We start from the raw sequence: 20,536 nt of genomic DNA, 5'->3' as shown, positions 1-20,536 counted from the left end.
TTATAATATGCCATTGAAAATACATACGGGTGAGGGGTTCGAATGCCGGTCGCCATGTTCCCCCTCCATCTTGAAAGTACATTAGCCAAAGAGGGACATAGCCGTAAATTCAAGCGTCGCCTTTCGCGTTTTAACACTTGATGGCACTCAAGGACGAGGTCGAACTGGAAGCCGTGTTAATCTTGGACTAAATCGGCCACCGTAGGAGTTAAAACGAAATCGGAACTGAGAGGAACAGAAACTATAATTCACTGGATGTCATATACCTTTACACCGCTAGATGGGGGAAAATATCACACAGTGGAGCTTTAAAGTGTGGACCCAAGGGCGCCTTGTACTGTACATAATGTGCCATATCTGATTTAATAGCCCGCTTTCATAAGCTGGCATAAGTTCGGTTAATGGTGAAGCCTTTAGCAGCACTAAACACAGTTGCAGTGTGTGGGACTCAATCAGATTGCAATTCTTTCCACAAGTGGTGCACAAATGACACACTTCATCTTTACATTTATTGAACATGTTTCCTCAGAAATATATGGAAGGCTGTTTTCGCCACAGAATAAAATTATTTAAAAGATAGCAAGTTCATAACTCACAATTCAAACTTTTTTCCTCGTAATAGTGACTTTTCATCTTGTAATCACAAATTATCTCGCAATTGTGACTTTTTCCTCACAATTGCAAGTTTATAACTCGTAATTCAAACTTTTTCCTCGCAATTGCAAGCTTATGTCACACGATTTTGAGAAAGTCTGAATTGCAAACTGTAAACTGGCAACTGCAAGGAGAAAAAAAAAAGTCAATCGTGAGATAAAAAGTCACAATTACCCTTTCTATTTATTCAGCGGCGGAAATGAGAGCTTATTAAAGCTTCCACTGAAATGAGATAAAGTGCTTTCATGATGAACATCTGCAACCGGCCACAAACAAGAATAAGACAGAAGCCAGACGTGCATGAAGTGCAGAGAGCTGTGGCCATGGCAGTATTAAATATCAAATGTAGGATAGTGGCATTCAGCAAAATTAAATATCACAATTATTGCACTGAAGAAAAGCACATCATTTACTGCAAAAACCACATTCAAAGAAATTCAGTGCAACTGTGTTAATACATTCGGGAAGGTTATTAACCAAACGCTAACTACACCTGGATAGAACAATCATTTTACAAGAAAAATTGATATGCATATGAGCTCAATAAATCAGTCTTTACACCAAAGCTTTTAGGTTCAAAACAAAAACAATCAGATTTATTGAACAACGAAGAGCAGTCAAACAAACACTCAACACGGTCTACAACGCCACATTAGTTCATATAAAGGGGTCATATAAGGAATAGCATTTCCTTGATCATTTGCAAACCTTTTTGAACAAGATTTCAGCACCAGCTGTTTTGGTAATGTGTCCAAATGCAGACTCGCGGCTCTTTTCATATGAGAAGAGGTCATTTACATAGTCTTAAAGGCACAGGACACAAATACTGCAAATGAATTCACTAGGAGGGGAATAAATAACAAACGCATAATACGACTGCTTTAATGGATTCCTAGACAGACGACTTCATCAACCACATATAGAAAGAAAACACACTGTCATATCGTTTGTGCCGCAAGAAATGTTACAATGATTAAATAAGCACCTAATCATAAGTGCATAATCATCTAACCTTATAAAATTACTCTAAACAACAGTTTTACTCATGCCAGACTAAAGTTACAATAAAATAAATCTGCAGATCTCTGGGAAATCTCATGTGCTTTTCGGCCGACAGATGCACGCAACACTGCACAAGCCTTTACGTTAATATTACACGAAAATATGAATATCAGGATCACAGATCCCAGCACAGTCCTCACAGCCCAAGACTGGTCCCAGTTCAGTCCGTCTGCGCACGTTTACATCCATCATCATGAGCGTTCAGTACAATAGTGCAGGATCGATGTGACTACACGCCTGATCCACCTATCCTAACGCTATAAACATATGCAGACAATATGCTGAAGCTTTGGTTTAGTTTGCTGAACATTCATTCATCATGCATTCTGGGTACGAGCGCGTTTAACTGAGGGAAGGACATTTGAGACAAGTCTCTCTCAGTGAGAAAAATATTAGAATTGTATACCTAATAAAATGAATAGTAATTCATGTTAATATCATCAATAATATTGTTTTATTAATAAATAACAGAAATATTGCTTTAATAATAAATAAGAGATGTATTCAACATTACAAGGCTACGTGACCACAGTATTGATATTCTGTATAAGGACTATCTAGTGTAATAATAATAATAATTATAATAATTAAAAAAAACATAAATATTTAAAAGGAGGGTTTCAGTAATGTTCATCTTCATGTATCTGTCCTTGTTTTTTCTATCTTTTTTTTTTAGAAAAATAAACCCTTTGATATCAAAATAACCATTCGATAGTCTTTCTCTTTCCAATTGTGCATGAGAAAAAGAAACAGACATTAAAAATAGCTTGTTCGTTGTAAACTATCCTTCTGCGTAAATATCGTGAGCAGCTTCAATGTCAGCGAAGTGCTTTACCGCTGCCCCGTGAAAGTTACGTGTGCAATTTCTGCAGCAACCCAACAAAATAACACAAAGGAGCGACAACCACGCCGCTGGTTCATCTGCTTAGATCACGATTCAGTCCGATGTAGCAGAAAATACACACTTCACTTTTAACTGGGACTAACTTTTTAAAAATAAAACGCTTCTGTATGTTAACTCAGCAAGTTATTGCCAGATAAAAATGAACCGTGGCACACTGCACTGATTAGGGAGTGACAACTGCATTTAATACACACTACAGGAGCGGCCTTTGCTATGATTCTCACGTTTCACTGGAAATGCGCCTCTAAATGAAAATGCCCCCAAAACAGCTAGCATGTCCCGAGTAAAAGTGATCAAAAAAAAACAACAACACCTAATTACTTCTTGTGGCCTGCGTATTCACGAGTACAAATAGCGATGCAGATTAAGACTAGGCGATTTCCTAGGCAGATATTGATTTGGGACTTGGGGAAGCACACTGCTACTTGGGCGCAGAGATCACTTTTGGATCACTTTTACTCGGGACATGCTAGCTGGCAACATAGGATTCCATTCATTATGCTAAGCTAAGCTAGCGGCGACCCTGCCAAACTAAAACAAAAATGCATTTGCCCACATATCTAAATGTAGGAAAGAAGTTGAATAAGCCCTATTTCTAAAAAAAAACGGTGGAGTGTAATTTTTTTTACCGCACCTCCCATTTAGTAATGTTAATAAAGCTTTATGCGTTGTAACTTTTGATATGAAATATGAAATTTGCTTTCAAATTCTGTCAATCAGTATAGAGTGTATCATGTCTGATGTAATCGCTCAGTCAGCGTTTCAACCGCGGAGAGACGACAATAAAACATGACGTTACATTTAAGGAATGGTCCCCAGGAAACGTCCAAAACTCGCTAGTCAGTTAGCTAGGAAAAACAACTAGAGAGTATCATTTTGCTAAATATATGCACTATATTACATTTATTATAATGCATGCATATTCATACAATTTTTAACTTAACCTGTTGTCTTTATTTAGTTTATGTTTTAATAAATCTGTCAAGTTATTACAGCCGCTGTTTCTTTATTGGAGTAGATTAATTGATAGATTATTAAGATGACTAAATGAAGACTTTTACTTCTAAAATAAGCGCATGTAGTTATGTAATATTACTCCGTATTTATTTGAAGTGAGTGCAATTTAACTACGTCACTTTAAAATAAAGTGTAACCAAACTTAAATTTGTGTTCATTTTGGTGTTCTCTCTAATTGTTTCTGCAAACGGGCCTTTGGTTGTTTCTGATGTTCCGAGGTTATTGTAACTTGACATGAAAATGTAATCTTTACCATCCGAATTTTGGTTGTTGAATGCAATTGTCACTCCTGTAATTAACAAACCTCTGTGTACAGAGCGGGTTTAACCACTCCAAACTGGAGTGACACTTTATTCAGCAGTGTGCATGCGGTCTGACACCCTACTGGAATAGATGCACTGCAAAAATGCTTTCCTTACTCAGTAATTTTGTCTTGTTTCTAGTCCAAATATCAAACAATTCTTAAATCAAGATGCATTTACTATCCAAGATTTTCTTGTTTTGTTAAAAATAAAATTAAAATAAAGTGAGTTTTTGCTTAAAACAAGCAAAATGATCTGTCCAATCATTTTGCTTGTTTTAAAGGTGCACTATGTAGTATTTTTGCAGTGAAATATCCAAAAAACACTAGGCCGGTGTTATATATTTTGTTTAGTTGAGTCCTTACATTATCCCAAATGTTTCCAACTATTTATAAATTGTGAGAAAATTGCTATTTTAACTCAGGACCGGGACGTGTCAGCGTAGCGTCTAAGGGCGTCGCCTGTCGATCGCGTCATATCTGCACTACTCTCGGTTTCGGGTTTTATTTGGCAGGAGTGCTTTACTCTTAGCAGTGTGAACAAGTGAACGCACGGAGTAATGTCATAACATCGTTTTAAACACACTTAAATGTATCTAATATGATAAACAGAGCTGCTTTACATCATAATCATAACCGGAAGAGCGGATCAGTGCAGGAACCCGGTGACTGTGTCCGGTCCCGTCATAATAAAAGTCCCGGTGTTCGCGAGCCGCGTGTGTGTGTGTAACAATCGCTCCAGTGGCCGTGCTCAGCTCCTCAACACTCGGTCCTGCTCTGCTTCACTACAGTAACGTTAATAACCGCATCCATCAACGTGATTTCAGCCCGAGTCCTATTTTCCACCGGCTGTGAGGTGAAGACCACATGTCCCAAGATGCTGCGCTCACACTTTGCGTCATCAAACTACTCTTTTGTTTAGAATAGGCGCCCTCCAGTGGACGGAAAGTTGGATAGTGCACCTTTAAGCAAAAGCTCACTTAATATTGATATTTTTCCCCAGAAAACCAGCAAAAATGTATTACGGCATTTTACTTTTCTAGTAAATGCATCTTGATTTAATAATTTTTAGATGTTTAGACTGGAATAGGCATGTGCCGATATCAATTTTTCATGTTGCGATTAATTGATGAAGTTTTATCACGATATACGATATTATCACGATGTTGAAATAAGTTGCAAAAAAAAGTGTTGCCATAGCATAACAGCTTTAAGAACTATTTTTGTAAGAACAAAAATAACTGAATGTTTAAATACAATAATGCACCAAAAACATATACAGCTCTGGAAAAAAAATGAAGAGACCCCTCATTGAGAAATCAATGTTAAGTGGTCTCTTGATATTTTTCAGAGCTGTAAAAGTACAATTTTCAAGATTAAATTGCAAAAGAATTAGGCTATAAAGAACAACAGGTAGGCTTACAAATTACAATAAGGGCTCATTATTTAATGCATTCACTAAGATTGAGCAATAGCTACATTTGGTACAGAAAGTATAATGTTTTTGGTAATGTTAGTTAAGAAATACTGATCATTGTTAGTTTTATCTCAGGTCCATTAACAAAGTTATTTTGATTTTGATTTTAATGTCCTTAAACAGTAACTAAGAAATTAACATAGAATGATTAATTCTTTATAAGTATTTTTCATTGTCAGTTTGGTAATAATGAATTAACATGTTAACTAATGAAGTCGTATGTCTCAAAGTTTTACTGAACAATAACAAATAATTAGAACAGTTCTAATTATTAGGGTATGTTGTAGGCCTAGTCCAGATTAAAACATGAAAATGTTTAAGTTTGAAAATAAATAGCCTATTAAGTCTTTAAGTATTAAGTATTTGGTGCTGTGATGAACAACATTTAGATTACAAAAACGAATGGCTGTTTTAAAAACTACCCGCGTTTTTTGTTTGTTTGCTGGTTTCCGGGGTAACCGGCTTCATTCTGCAGTTCATCAGCGCCCTCTGCTGTCACTGAGCGGCACTTCAGCAGCGCGTCTCCTTCACCGGTTCAGTCATGTGCAAACGCACGTTGGGCTTGTTTATATCTGAGCGCGTGTCCCTTTGACGCAGAATACAGCGGTGTTGAGCATTTATACGGTTGATGGGCAAAGTATTCTTGAGTGCATTATAAAAAAAATATAAATTGTTAATAAATTATTATTTACGATATTTTAAAGTGCCCACGATAACAATATTATCGTGCATATTCATTATCGTGATAAATCGCATTATCGAAAATCGGCACATGTCTAGACTGGAAACAAGAAAAAAATACTAAATAAGAAGAGCATTTTTTGCAGTGTGACAAAATTAGTGTGCTTTAACTGTGCTTTTGTGGGTATTATGATTCACCAGACCCTGCCTTGACACACTGTCTCTGGATACAGCTGCTAAAACACTCACCATATCATGAGCTGGGTTACACTTCAAAGGGAAGATCTTATCATCGTGGCGTGATTTGACACGTAAAATAGCGTCCTGCGTATGATCAGCACTGGTACAAATAGCGTCTGTGAGACGAGCTCATGCAAACCGCTTTAGACACTCAAAGCAAATGTAGGCCGCATTCATCAATGCATTACGTCTATTCATTTTGGAATATCCTGGTGTGTACTGGCAGTGATCCCATAGGGAAGTTAACAGTCAAAGTTTTCCAAAATAAAAGCGGCAACATCCCTTCTTAGGACCTTGTGGCTTTTCCATTCAAGCTCATGACATGAAATTGAGGTTGATAAAGCCAGAGGAAGAGGACAAGCAAGCTGTTTTAGTCTTGATGAGGTCAAAAAAAGGAGGTTGCACACCTGTGCTGCTATTTCTCATGCTCTTTTATTGTCCCGCTGCAGTCCTGCTCCGTTTATGGCATCGAGAGACTCGAGTAATCTTCAGGACTTCACATCGTCCTGCTCTGGATCGGACTGAAGCTCCACATCGGACAGGACGAGCTCCACTGGCATGATGAGCGAGGTGTCCGAATCATTGCTCATGGAGGGCTGGTGCTCACCTGAAACAACAAAGAACATTATCAATGCCGTCAAACCGGGTGCACTGCAAAAAATGCTCTTCTTACTCAGTAATTTTGTCTTGTTTCTAGTCTAAATATCTAACAATTCTTAAATTAAGATACATTTACTAGATAAGTTAAACGACATAAGATATTTTTCTTGTTTTGTTGAAAATCAAATCAAAATGAAGTGAGTTTTTGCTTAAAACAGCACAATGATCTACCAATGGGGTGAGAAGAATAATCTTGTTTCTGATTGAAATCTTGTTTCCGTCCCAAACAGAAATACGATTATTTTTCTCACCCCATTGGCAGATAATTTTGCCTGTTTTAAGGAAAAACTCACTTTATTTTGATATTTTTCCCCAGAAAACAAGAAAAATTATCTTATGTCATTTAACTTATCTACTAAATGCATCTTGATTTAAGAATATTTAGATATTTGGACTGGAAACAAGAAAAAAATACTAAATAAGAAGATTTTTTTGCAGTGTGTGAGGCGTCATTTTTGAATCTGAATGGAAAGGTGAATAAGACTTCAGAGCTTCGCTGGAGGACAAATGGCAAAAGTCATATATATTACTTTCATTGTGCTTTTTCCCAAACAAATCTAGCCTTACAATCTGACAAAACGGGCTACAGAAGCAGCACAGGATCAGACTAGAGCTGCGATGGAGAACCAGGGCAGGCTGTGCTTTTATTTGCCGCTGGTACCAAAAAGAAATGACCTAAATATATGAGAGCTCAAAGTAGATCACACACACACAAGACCACTGGAACAGACTAAAAAAAATCAAATCCAGATCCACGAGATGTGTAGTTCAATGCGAGAGAAAATTCCCTTTATATGTGTTCATTTATCTTTACACAGAACCTTGCATCACTTTGACACATTTCTTTATTAGGAGGTTTTCCCATATTTGTGTTCATTTTATACAGTAACTAAAAACAGAGAAATAAACACATAGAAAGTCTATATTCCCACTTCTCTTGACTATGATTTTCTATAAAATGTCCAGTTGCAAGGATTTTTAAAATGTTCTCTGACTGGGAACAGCAAATTATGAATATTTAGGCTACACTAAATTCCAAAAGTTTGGGGACAGTAAATAAATGTTTTTTTTTTAAATCAAATAAATGCAGACTTTAAAAAAAATTAAAAAATGGTAGTGTATGTCACAATGAAAGAACATTTGAATTAATTTATAATTCCTCATACATTTAATATTCATAATTCATTTCTCAACTTATTTTATTTTTTAAGATTACAACTCACATAATGCAAATCATAGAAATAAGAACATAAAAGTCTTTTGGCTAATGATTTTCTATAAATTGTCTCGTTAGGATTTAAAAAATATATACAAATATATACAAATAGCAATGTTAAAACATGTATTCAATATTCAATACAAAAATATTAATGAGTCCATGAACTTTTTGAAACTTTCCAGCCGTGGAAATCACCATTTTAAAATGTCCTAATATTTCAGGGTTTTCTTTGATCGTAGGAACAGTGAATTATTAATATTTAGGCAACACTACCTTTCAAAAGTTTGAGGACAGTAAACCTTTTGAAAGAAACTAACACTTTTATTCAGAAAGGATGCATTAAAGGGATCTAACTGGGCAGTAAATACATTCATAATGCTATCAAGTTTTCCATTTCAAAAATGCTATTCATCAAAAAATATGAACATCAAATCATCATCAGAAATGCTGAAAATTCAGCTTTGATCACAGGAATAAATTACATTGTAAAATATAATCAAATAGAACACACTGTAATAATATTTTACAATATTACTTTTTTTACTGTATTTGTTTTAAGTAAAAACTTTTGAATGGTAGAGTATGTCACGATGAAAGTTATTTGGATGGTGCCGATTTTAATTTGTTTATGTTAATTTAATATTAATAATTAGTTTCTCAACTTATTTTCTCAAGATTACAACTGTTGTAATGTTGTTAATTCTTTGTTTGTTGGAAGCTAAACGTGTAATCGCATGTTCTTGGAAAAAAGAAGAAAGTCCTGGCGTGCCTCAGTGGATAATAGGGATGACTTCATGCCTTGCCTTAGAAAAGATTACCTATTTTTTGAAAAACAAACTTCATGTATTTGGTCCATCTGGAAAGTGTTCGGTGTCTTTTTGCAGAGTCTGGATGGTGACTCTTTTTTGTGGAATTGATGGACACTGAGAGTATATAGACAAGTACATTACTGCTGCAAAACCCTTTTTTGGATGGTATTGTTATCTTAATGTAAATCTTTTTATTTATTTATTTAATTTTATTTATTTATTGATTATGGATGCAACAATACAGTTAGTCCAAGGTTCAATACATACCTCGGTTTTTAACCACGGTTTTCGGTTCGGTTCGTTTGCTATTATATTCTTAGGCAACAGGAACAGAAAAAGTTAAGGAGAAAATGTTTTTATTGCAATACTTTACTTAAAAGACTTGAACACCCTTACTTAAACTTAAAACTTTACTTAAAAAAAACTTGTATACATTCCTAGTGTATTGTATAATATAAATTAATATATATAAATATTTACAGTGGCAGCTCAGAGATGTACAGTAACATTTAAGTATGAATTGAATGAATAAATGTAGGCTAAAATTAAAACTACATAGTCTTCAATATACAACATTGATTAAAAGCTAATGTATTATTACTTTATTCAAGAGCAGTGAGTAATTTTCTCTTTGTCTTTTGTTGTTTTATTAACATAATTTTAGAGGTGAACTGTCCCTTTAAGGACAAGTGTTCACAATCACTGCGCTGCTAAGACCTGCTCGCATCTCATCACACACACACACACACACACACACACACACACACACACACACACACACACACACACACACACACACACACACACACACACACACACACACACACGATTTTACTTTCACTTTAGACATAACCGACTGTGTTTATATATGTTAACCTTGTGTGTATTTGACAGTATTCGCGCAGTAAGACGACTTAGTCCAGTAATCACGTGTGTTTGACAGGCTTTTAGGCTTTTTGCGCGCGCTCATCGCATGTAAAACGTGAATGAAATATTTAACCGGCAAGGCTTTAAAACACGGCTGAACACCCCTAACTTTAGTGCATGGGATATTTGCTCATATCAGTGCGTAGACTCAAATGAGCCGGAATAAACTGAGAGAAATATTTAAAACGGAGAGAAATAGAAATAATTAATTAAATAAATAAATACAAAATGGACAAAAACGTAATTCACAATTTATATATGTATCTTATTTTACTTTTTACTATTATTTATTATTTTACTTATTTTATTTTTATATCGAGTTATAATGACAAATTTAGTGATTGTCCTAAACTGTATGACAATTTAAAAAAAAATTTTTTTTCTAAAAACACGTAACACATTTTTCTGTACTCACTGCTGGCGATGTGGTGGCTCCCTCCGGCCGGCGGGAAGGAGTCCATCTCATGGTTAATGTGTGACAGGCCTATCGTTCTGACAGCGGTGTCCAAAACCACCGAACTCACGCCCACGGAGACCTCGCTCGCCCCCGTCACAGGATTGGTGGGCGGGCCGCCGACGGACATCTCATAATCCGGAGGCATGTCATCAGAACAGTCTGTACTGGGCTGTTTGAATGGAAAATTACAGCTTATTTACAGCAAAACACAAGGGCAAACGAAGCGGCCGTGGCAAGCTTCTGCTCTTACCGGGATGCCCAGGGCTTTAAGGATGTTCATTTTGCACATGGGACAGGTTCTGTGGTCCTGTAGCCAAGGGTCCACACAGTTCTTATGGAAGACATGACTGACAATGACAGCACAGTTACAAAGCAGAGAAACAGCGTACACAAAAAGCTGTTCAAAAACACTTTCCAAAGGAGGAACTAATTAGGGTTTTTTTTTTATACATTCATGTTTCTTTAGTGTGTAATGTTGCTGATTGAGAATGAAAAAGGTCTGGAAAGTTACAAAGTCACTCCACACTGCAAAAAATGCTCTTCTTACTCAGTAATTTTGTCTTGTTTCTAGTCTGAATATCTAACAATTCTTAAATCAAGATGCATTTACTAGAAAAGTAAAACGACATAAGATATTTTTTCTTGTTTTCTGGGAAAAATATCAAAATGAAGTCAGTTTTTGCTTAAAACAGGCAAAATGATCTGCCAATGGGGTGAGAAAAATAATCTTGTTTCTGATTGAAATCCTGTTTCTTGTTTCCGTCCCAAACAGAAATAAGATTATTTGTTGGCAGATCCCCGTTGGCAGATCATTTAGCCTGTTTTAAGCAAAAACTCACTTCATTTTGATATTTTTCCCAGAAAACAAGAAAAAATATCTTATGTCGTTTTACTTTTCTAGTTAATGCATCTTGATTTAAGAATATTTAGACTTGAAACAAGAAAAAAACACTAAATAAGAAGAGCATGTTTTCCAGTGCAGCAGGAGTTATTCTCTATGTCACTGTTTCTGAAATCCCTAAAAGCGCCTCCATTGTAGTCTTGAGTTTTCTTCCAGGAACGAACACGTCACAATATTCCTCATTTAATTAATTCTCGCCCAAGGCACACAAATAAAGGGGAGGGGCCTGGTTGAGTTAGTCAGTGGTGTGTTCAACTCGCAGTTATGGTAAGGGGCGGGACATTTGCCAAACACACTCAAAGCTGTTGACCAATCACAACACACTGATCCACCCAGCCAATCAGAGCACACTGTGCTTTTCAGAAGGAGGGGCTTCATAGAGACAGGAACTAAACCGAGCGTTACTGACAGACTGGGAAGAGAGGAGCCGCAAGAATGGAGAATATGTGGAAAATAATGTTTTTTTAACATTTAAGCATTCCAGTAGAGCCCAAAACTTAAATCAATACTTTGTAAAAGGGCATAATAGGTCCTCTTTAATGCATTTAATGCACAATAAATTTGTTAATTAATCTTTGCATTGGCAATTTTAGCAAGTGTAAAAACTAACATAAGGTAGCAAACTAATTCAAGTAAAAAACACGTTAATTAATACCACAGACAGCTCTAAAAGAGATATATTTCTATCCACTGTAGACACAGGTAATGTTAATTTTGATACTGCACTATTGGGGAAAAAGACTTTAAATTGCACAGATTAAAAGATGATGAGGAACAGTTTATTTAGTTCAATAGTTTTTGCTTGAACTTCAACATGGCACACACTGCAAAAAAAGCTTCTTACTTAGTATTTTTGTTTTGCTTCTAGTCAAAATATTAAAAAACTCTTACATTAATAAACATGAACTAGACAAGTAAAAATTATTGTCTTGTTTTGGAAAAAAATAACTCAAAATGAAGAGAGTTTTTGCTTAAAGGGGGGGTGAAACACTCAGTTTCAGTCAGTGTCATGTCAATCTTGAGTACCTATAGAGTAGCATTGCATCCTGCATATCTCCGAAAAGTCTTTATTTTTTTTATAATTATATAAGAAAGATGCGCTGTTCCGAGTCTTTCCGAAAAAAGCCGAGCGGGTGGGGGCGTATCGTGTGAGCGGAGCTAAATAATGACGTGTGCAGCAGCGCGCTGCAGTGAGGAAAGTGATTCGCTCTGTGAGGAAAGTGATTCGCCTGCCGCGTGAGGAAAGTGAGTCGCTCTGTGAGGAAAGTGATTCGCCCGCCGCGTGAGGAAAGTGAGTCGCTCTGTGAGGAAAGTGATTCGCTCAGTGAGGAAAGTGATTCGCCCGCCGCGTGAGGAAAGTGAGTCGCTCTGTGAGGAAAGTGATTCGCCCGCCGCGTGAGGAAAGTGAGTCGCTCTGTGAGGAAAGTGATTCGCTCAGTGAGGAAAGTGATTCGCCCGCCGCGTGAGGAAAGTGAGTCGCTCTGTGAGGAAAGTGATTCGCCCGCCGCGTGAGGAAAGTGAGTCGCTCAGTGAGGAAAGTGATTCGCTCAGTGAGGAAAGTGATTCGCCTGCCGCGTGAGGAAAGTGATTCGCTCTGTGAGGAAAGTGATTCGCCCGTCGCGTGAGGAAAGTGCTAATACAGATCGACCGCCGGCCTATCAGTGGGTAAGTCAGTAGCTACTGGTTATATCACCTGTTTAGCATCCTACAAGCCAGCGCTTTGATGGGCGTAGCCTGTTGCTTTCGCTCTCTCCCTCGCTCTCTCTCACGCTCTTCCGGTAGAATTGTCCGTAAGGCCCATACAAGGAAATTCCGCCCCCGTTAACGTCAAAGGGGACGCATGATCTCAAAAAACTTGCCGAAACTTATGACTAACCGGAAGTAGTATTTTTGACAAAGAAATACTCCCATCAAACGTCCACCTTAACTTTTCAAACTTTGTCTATGTTTAGTATGGGATTCCAAGTCTTTAACAGTGTAAAAAGATCAGTATGCATGAAACAGCATTTCACCCCCCCTTTAAAATAAGCGAAATAATCTCCCAATGGGGTAAGTAAAATAATCGTGTTTTCTTGTGTGAATTAAGATTATTTTTTCTTATCCCATTGGCAGATTATTTTGCTTATTTTAAGCAAAAACTCTCTTCATTTTGAGTTATTTCTTTCCAAAACAAGACAATTACTTTTGCTTGTCTGGTAAATGCTTCTTGTTTTAAGAATTTTACGATGTTTGGACTAGAAACAAAACAAAAATACTAAGTAAGAAAAGCATTTTTTGCAGTGCACTAACGCTAACTATACTGATAATGTATTATTTATAGTTTTTAAGAATCTGAATTCTTCATTTCACACCACTTTTATGCCTTGTAATGTTTGCCAGAAATCTTACCGACACGGCAGAATCCTGACGACATCATTAGGTTTGTAGTCTTCGATACACACTGCGCAGTTGTCAAAGTCCGACTCAGTTTCCTAGAAACAGGGGCCGACAAATGTTGTGAGTAACCAAACGTGGGCGACTACATGTGTACACTTCCCTGAAATCTCCATTAGAGGAAAAGAAGCAGACGGGAACATGCAGTCATAAAGCACGTCTAATGAGAATGATTCACAGGTGCGTGTTAAAGGACAGGAATCACACAACAGATCGAAGATGCTCCATTACAAGACATAATGTGGTTTTTTTATATACATTTTTTCCTTCAAAAGTGATTCCTGCAATATGAATTTAGAATCTGAACAAAACGTTTTACACCAGTGTTTTAAAATGTGAGGTTAGTAAGATGTCTTTTAATACTTTTATTCACCAAGGACGCATTCAACTGACAGTAAAGACATTTATAATGTTACAAACTAAATGCTTTTCTTTTGGACTTTCTATTCATCAGAGAATTCTGAAACGATATATCACAGTTTCTACTAAATAAATAAATAAATGAAGCAGCACAACTGTTTTAAACATTGATAATAATCATAAATGTTTCCTCATATCAGAATGATTTCTGAAGGATCATGTGACACTGAAGACTGGAGTAATAATGCTGAAAATTCAGCTTTGATCATCAGATAATCACATAGAAGACTTTTTTTCTTCTTTTTTTACTGTATCAAATAAATGCAGCCTTGGAGCAGAAGAGACTTGTTTCAAAAACATATAAAAAGGTTTCGCATAAAAAAGAAAGAAAAAAAGACCAACTTGGAAGACCAATGCATTTTTGCTCGGTTTTGCTTTCTTTTTCATCATAATTATTGCATACTTGCATTGAATGAAGCGCTTGAAATGGTTCACACACAGTACTCAAATACCAAGAAGTCAAAAAAAACACAAAACACACCTTGTCACCCTTCCTGATGGTCCGTACTTGTAACTTGCTTATGGCCTTTTTTGCAGCATCGCCCAATCGCCTCTGCAAAAGGCATGAAACACAGATATAAGCAGTGATGCCAGTAACGCGTTACTCTAATCTGACTCCTTTTTTCCAGTAACGAGTAATCTACTATTTCCAAACCAGAAATCAGATTAAAGTAATTTATCCAAGTCACTGTGAGTTACTATTTTAGTCCTTTTCCTTTTTAAAAAATGTAAAAATATATTTTTGCTTTCCTTTTGCGTCTCAGGGACAGTATTTTTTTGTTGACATTTTAATTTCAACTTAAAATGTCAGGAGATACATCACTGACGTTACTGTTAAAAATGCACATCCAATAAAGTGTGTGTTGGCAAAAACGGTTGTCATTTCTATGTTGAGGCGGCAGCGGTGTTGTCGAAAACTGCTGAAAGTAACTTGTAATCGTACTTAGTTACTTTTAAAATCAAGTAATCTGTAAAGTAACTAAGTTACTTTTTAAAGGAGTAATCAGATGACTTTTTCAAAGTAACTGTGGCAACACTGGATATAAGCCGACATTGAATCAGATGAATGCATCTTGTGAGCGTGGCTCTACGGCACCTGGTTGCGGTCTCGTGCGTTGGCGTAGCGAAACCTCTGGATGTAGTAGAAGACCAGCCAGGCGAGAGAGATGATCATCAGGACGATGAAGGAGATGGAGACGAACACCACAGAGGTGCGGCTGACGTACTTCTGCAGGTTCCGCGTGCCGATGGTGATGTGCATGGCCACGGTTATGTTCTTCTCCAACAGGGCTATGATCTCTCGGCCTTTGGGCTCGGGAATCATGATAGCCACCACATCGCCGGTACCTGGGTTCAAACCTCAAATTATTCACTCAGGAGAGAGATTAAATGCTTCACAACGTAAAAAACACACCAACAGTTATAACCCCTTGAAGGGATAGTACACTCAAAAATGAAAATGTGATGTTTATCTGCTTACCCTAGGGTATTTAGGTGTGTTTGTTTCTTCAGTAGAACACAAATGAAGATTTTTAACTCCAGACATCAATGTGTCGACACGAGCCACAGGGTTTAATATGGATTCGTATGTCTATGTTTTTTACTCTTTTTTTACTCTTATAAAAATACACTCCATTGACATGCATTATACGAGCAACGGTTGAGTTAATAATCTTCATTTGTGTTCTACTGAAGAAACAAACACACCTACATGTTGGATGCCCTGGGGGTAAGCAGATAAACATCACAATTTCATTTTTGGGTGAACTATTCCTTTAGACCTAATTTTCTTGTTAATTGGTCTTGTTTTAAAGAAGACATCCAGCAGAGTAAAACACTTTAAAAAAAATGAAAGTGTGAAAAATGTACTGCAAATCAAATGTACTGTACTAAACTTTTTTACTTTATATAAAATGTATATTGTGCAAAATAATGCTTATTCTAAACTTACTATAAAATCAAAGCAATATGTCTAACCAAGTTATGGTCCAAATTTGAAGTTGATATGTTCCTGTGAGATTCTGTTTGGGCACTCTACCAAAGATAGCCACAGTGTCACCCACATGCCTTTTATTTGTTATGCATATTCATGAATTTTTTTTCTAAATATAACTAAAACCAGTCATCTTATCCTCAATATAAGAGCCAGGTGGACTGAACTGTAATTCAGCCAGATGGTGTGTTTATGCTGCTGTTGCATAATGTTAAACATTAACATCTCAAGTCTAAACTGAAGGATCCAGATGTGCTGATTGCTGGAGTACTCGTAATGCTCAAGGGTAAAAGAGTTCCTCAGATCAGCCTCATTTCATATGACTTCCACAATGTTGCTGATTTTTATTACTCCAAAAATAAAATGATGAAGTATACTCTTGATCAATAATGAGAAACAGCCCTCTCTATTTCCAGACAGGCAGTTGGTTGAGCGGTCGATGTTAGAAATGAATTACAGCTGCTGAGTTCTGGGCAGAACTCTGTGATTAATGTTAACACACTATATATATATATATATATATATATATATATATATATATATATATATATATATATATATATATATATATATATATATATATATATATATATATATATATATCCGTGAAAAAAACTATCCATGTAACAAAAAAAAAGTTTTGGCTTTAACCGTCATTTGCAGAATATTCTGTCTCTGAACACCGTTATTCTTCCCTGACACTGACGATGAACTTCTGGTGCAGTAAGCAATTTCTGAGAAACACTGTCGAAAGTGTATCAGACCGAGCATCACTCGTAGGGGGCGTGTCCACTCATCATGGGTAGGAGAGTGAGCAAATCAGCAGTAAGGGGTGTGTCCACTCAATATGGGAGAGGAGAGAGAGTGAGCTAGAAAGGGACATTCAAGATGGACATTTGGCGAAAGACTGAATAAAGAGAGATGGCTGAGAGACAGGGCTCCAGACTACATTTTGCTATTTTAACTTCGATTCCTCGACTGGCCACTAGAGGCAGACTCCAGAAGGAGCAGAATCTAATTGAGTCCCAACTTTACAGCAGAAAAGAACATGTTTACACTCTGGTACAAATTATGATTTTGGTCTATACTGCTAATTTTGCCTTTCATGACGACTGTGAGGGGGTGAATTTTTTTATAACTCATTTGTTTACATTATATAAAGCCTTAAATTTCTGCATGATTAAGGGCGTGGCCACTTTGATTGACAGGTGGATAGCCATTTATCCGCTGTCTATAGTCATGATGTCACCTTAGCTCCGCCCACGTCCCGCCTCTTTGCCCATTTTCTGTTATCCGGTGTAACGCGAGATGACGCTGCCAAGATGGCGACGGCCAGCTCGTCTCAACTTTACACTTCAAAACTGCTCTTCAGAATCCTATGGGTGACGTCACAGACACTAGGTCCATTTTTTTTTTTTTTACAATCTATGTATAAACCACAAATATCAGATCAAACAGCGCTGATATGGAAACCAGGAGAAACCATTGGGCAAAAACAAAGTCATAGAAGGTGTTTCAGTCCTCAAATCACCAACATTCACCATGCATTTAATGCAGTGATGCTAACTGTAACCATGGTATTGTGGAAGAAATAGTCTAATGTTTTTACATTGTTCATCTCAGAGTTCGTACATCCGTTTGAGAGTAAAATTCAAGAACTTAACACTTTTTCCAGCACTTCAAAGCTCTAAATATGATCCAATTTTAATTTGATGTTTTGTAAAACTAAAAGTTAAGATGTAGGACACTGTAGCAAACAAGCACGTTTAAAGGAACACGCTGACTTTTTGGGAGCTTATTCCCCGTATCCCCCAGAGTTAGAGAAGTCCACACACACACACACACACACACACACACACACACACACACACACACACACACACACACACACACACTCATCTCCGTGCGTTCCATAACTCTGTCTGACACACACACACTGCTAGCCTAGCTTAGCACAAAGACTGAAGATAAACGGCTCCAGCTAGCCCAACTGCTCAATAAGAGACAAAATAACACCAACATTTTAACTTCTCTCTCATTCCTGCATAATAAATAATTGAGGAACTTTGCTGCCGGGTCCAGCACACTCCCTGTGCAAGCAGGTTGTCATGTTGGTTATGTTGACGGAAGTTAGCCTATATTGAGGCGCTGCGTAATATAAATGAGAGTATAGTTCCATCGGTCTTTGCAATTTTCCTCTGTATATCAGATTAAGCTTGTTAAATTTTCAATAAATAAACATAATAATAGCAACTGCACGTTACCGACAATCCATCCATCCTTTCACAAAACAATAGTAATTTTAAAAAATTATCATTTTTTATCAGAAATCAGGTGCTGGTGCCACCATCTGCGGAACTTTATGTGAATAAAAGCCTAAATTCTATCGGTTCATTATATAATCCAATCAAGCAAATTTGGATTAAACCGCACAGTTCATATGGATTAGATATACGAAAACTTTATGGACCTTTTGAAGCGTCAAAGTGGTAGTTGCGTAGCTGTCAATGGAGGGTCAGAGAGCGCTCACACTTCATCAGAAATATCTTAATTTGTGTTCTGAAGATGAACAAAGGTCTTACAGGTTTGGAACGACATGCTGGGGAGTTATTAATTTCATTTTTGGGTGAACTATCTCTTTAAGTAAAGCTGATAGTCATACAGTACAATGAAAGTGGCCGCATAAACTTTGGATACAGTGCACAACAAGTACTTTTAGCATACGTTAATGGGGAAGATTCATTTGGAGAGCAAATGCACAAGAAAAGAGAGCTGTGTCCTCTTACCATAATGTGGCATAGTAATGGTGTCATTGGAGTTGCTGAAGCCCACATTGATAATGACCACAGCAGAGGCATTGAGAGCAGCAGCATGTCTGATCTTCTCCCTGTAGGTGCAGTTTCCTCTGGATATCAGAGCTATCCATGGGATGTTGGGATGGGGAAGGGGGAATTTAGTGTTACTGTCACATGCCTGTCTGTCCTGCAGAAGAGATGGCATGAACACAAACCCCCTGGCATCTCTTTTAGGAGAGTGCTCCCCATATCTCCCACATTCACTCTTGTCTGTCTTTATTTCAGATGTCACTGGATCCAGGTAAGTGATGTTGACGAAGGCAGTGTACCATTCCTCTTTCTCAGCCACTGTGAAGTCCAGACACAGCAAATGCACGAAGCAAAACGACAGCAGCCATGTAGACAGGGCAATACTCCGGCAGGCTTGGTTTAGGGACATTGCCATGTTTACAGAAATGATCCCAAACTAACCCTTTCGAGCTAGGGAACGTCTTTATCCCGCTGCTCTTTTAACATATGATGATTCTTGAGTACGACATCGCTTGGCAACCCCACAACACAAACAGATGGCTGTCAGATCGATACATCTCTAGGTCCAACTCCGTCGTCCTTTAAAAGTGGCTTATAGATGCAGTCCACCATCATGTCGCTTCACCCAGCAGGATTTGCGCCTGTGGTTGCCAGTTATTATTACTAAACCAACACTGTAGAGAAAGCATATGCAGTTGCTGGAGAGTAATGCAATATACAATATATTAATCATTAAGGACCTTATATAACCATATAACACAAAGCGTGTTATATTGCAATTTAATAACAATAAAAATTGTCCGGAATTATTGCAACACAAACGGGACAAGCTAGATAAACGCTGATCAATCAAATACTGCAACTTTGCGTTTTATAAATAAAAGGGGGAAATTATAATTGAAAACATTGTGATCTGTCGAATCAATTAATCACATCCAAGATAAAAGTTTGTGTTTACATACTTAGGCGATAGATGGATGGATGGATGGATGGATGGATGGATGGATGGATGGATGGATGGATAGATAGATAGATAGATAGATAGATAGATAGATAGATAGATAGATAGATAGATAGATAGATAGATAGATAGATAGATAGATGTAGCTATATATTTAAGAAATTTTTTATATTTCTATATGAAATAAATCAAATAAATGTATATACAGTATGTTTTACATTCTATTAACATATAGGGCTACTTAAATAATTCACAGTAGTACACATATTACACAAACTTTATTTTGGATGCAATTAATCGATCAATTTACGACACTAAAATAACTGGTTATTGTAAAAAAAAAACAATGGAAAGAATGGAAAGCCGTTTTAACAGATTTAGAAGTTATTTTATTTTAGATGTTTTTAAGGACAATAAAATAAGCTTTGTTACGTATTGTTAGAAATCGGGAAAGAGAAAAAATGTTTAAAAAAAGAGAAAAAAGTGTAGAACATATGCAATATTTATTCTCTTACTTTATAATAGTTATCATCATAACAGGCGATGTTTCAAACGTTGAAATAATCCAGTCGCAGGAAAGCGATTTGCTAGAATA

General features: G+C 36.9%; 1 protein-coding gene across 1 annotated transcript; it reads right to left on the bottom strand.

The window, feature by feature from the left end:
• Positions 1-490: 490 nt before the first annotated feature.
• Positions 491-19,629, bottom strand: rnf150a (ring finger protein 150a). The gene is made up of 7 exons (XM_067440832.1): positions 18,942-19,629; positions 15,259-15,509; positions 14,644-14,715; positions 13,698-13,780; positions 10,659-10,755; positions 10,367-10,577; positions 491-6,943 (listed from the first exon to the last, which is right to left on the bottom strand). The coding sequence occupies exons 1-7, from the start codon at positions 19,393-19,395 to the stop codon at positions 6,825-6,827; spliced, it is 1,287 nt and encodes a 428-aa protein (XP_067296933.1). The 5' UTR covers positions 19,396-19,629; the 3' UTR covers positions 491-6,824.
• Positions 19,630-20,536: the final 907 nt, after the last annotated feature.

The sequence above is a fragment of the Pseudorasbora parva genome, chromosome 4, assembly GCF_024679245.1.
Source record: "Pseudorasbora parva isolate DD20220531a chromosome 4, ASM2467924v1, whole genome shotgun sequence".
NCBI classification, from domain to species: Eukaryota; Metazoa; Chordata; class Actinopteri; order Cypriniformes; family Gobionidae; genus Pseudorasbora; species Pseudorasbora parva.
The sequence above is the reverse complement of the archived record's forward strand: the minus strand, read 5'-3'. Positions and strand labels throughout refer to the sequence as shown.

Bases quoted from the DNA above. Each gene is read 5' to 3' on its own strand.
- rnf150a (XM_067440832.1), bottom strand. From the start codon at position 19,395: ATGGCAATGTCCCTAAACCAAGCCTGCCGGAGTATTGCCCTGTCTACA. The intron at 15,510-18,941 runs GTAAGAGGACAC...GTTTGAACCCAG, and splicing joins CATTACTATGCCACATTATG to GTACCGGCGATGTGGTGGCT. The intron at 10,756-13,697 runs GTAAGATTTCTG...TGTCATTGTCAG, and splicing joins GTCAGGATTCTGCCGTGTCG to TCATGTCTTCCATAAGAACT.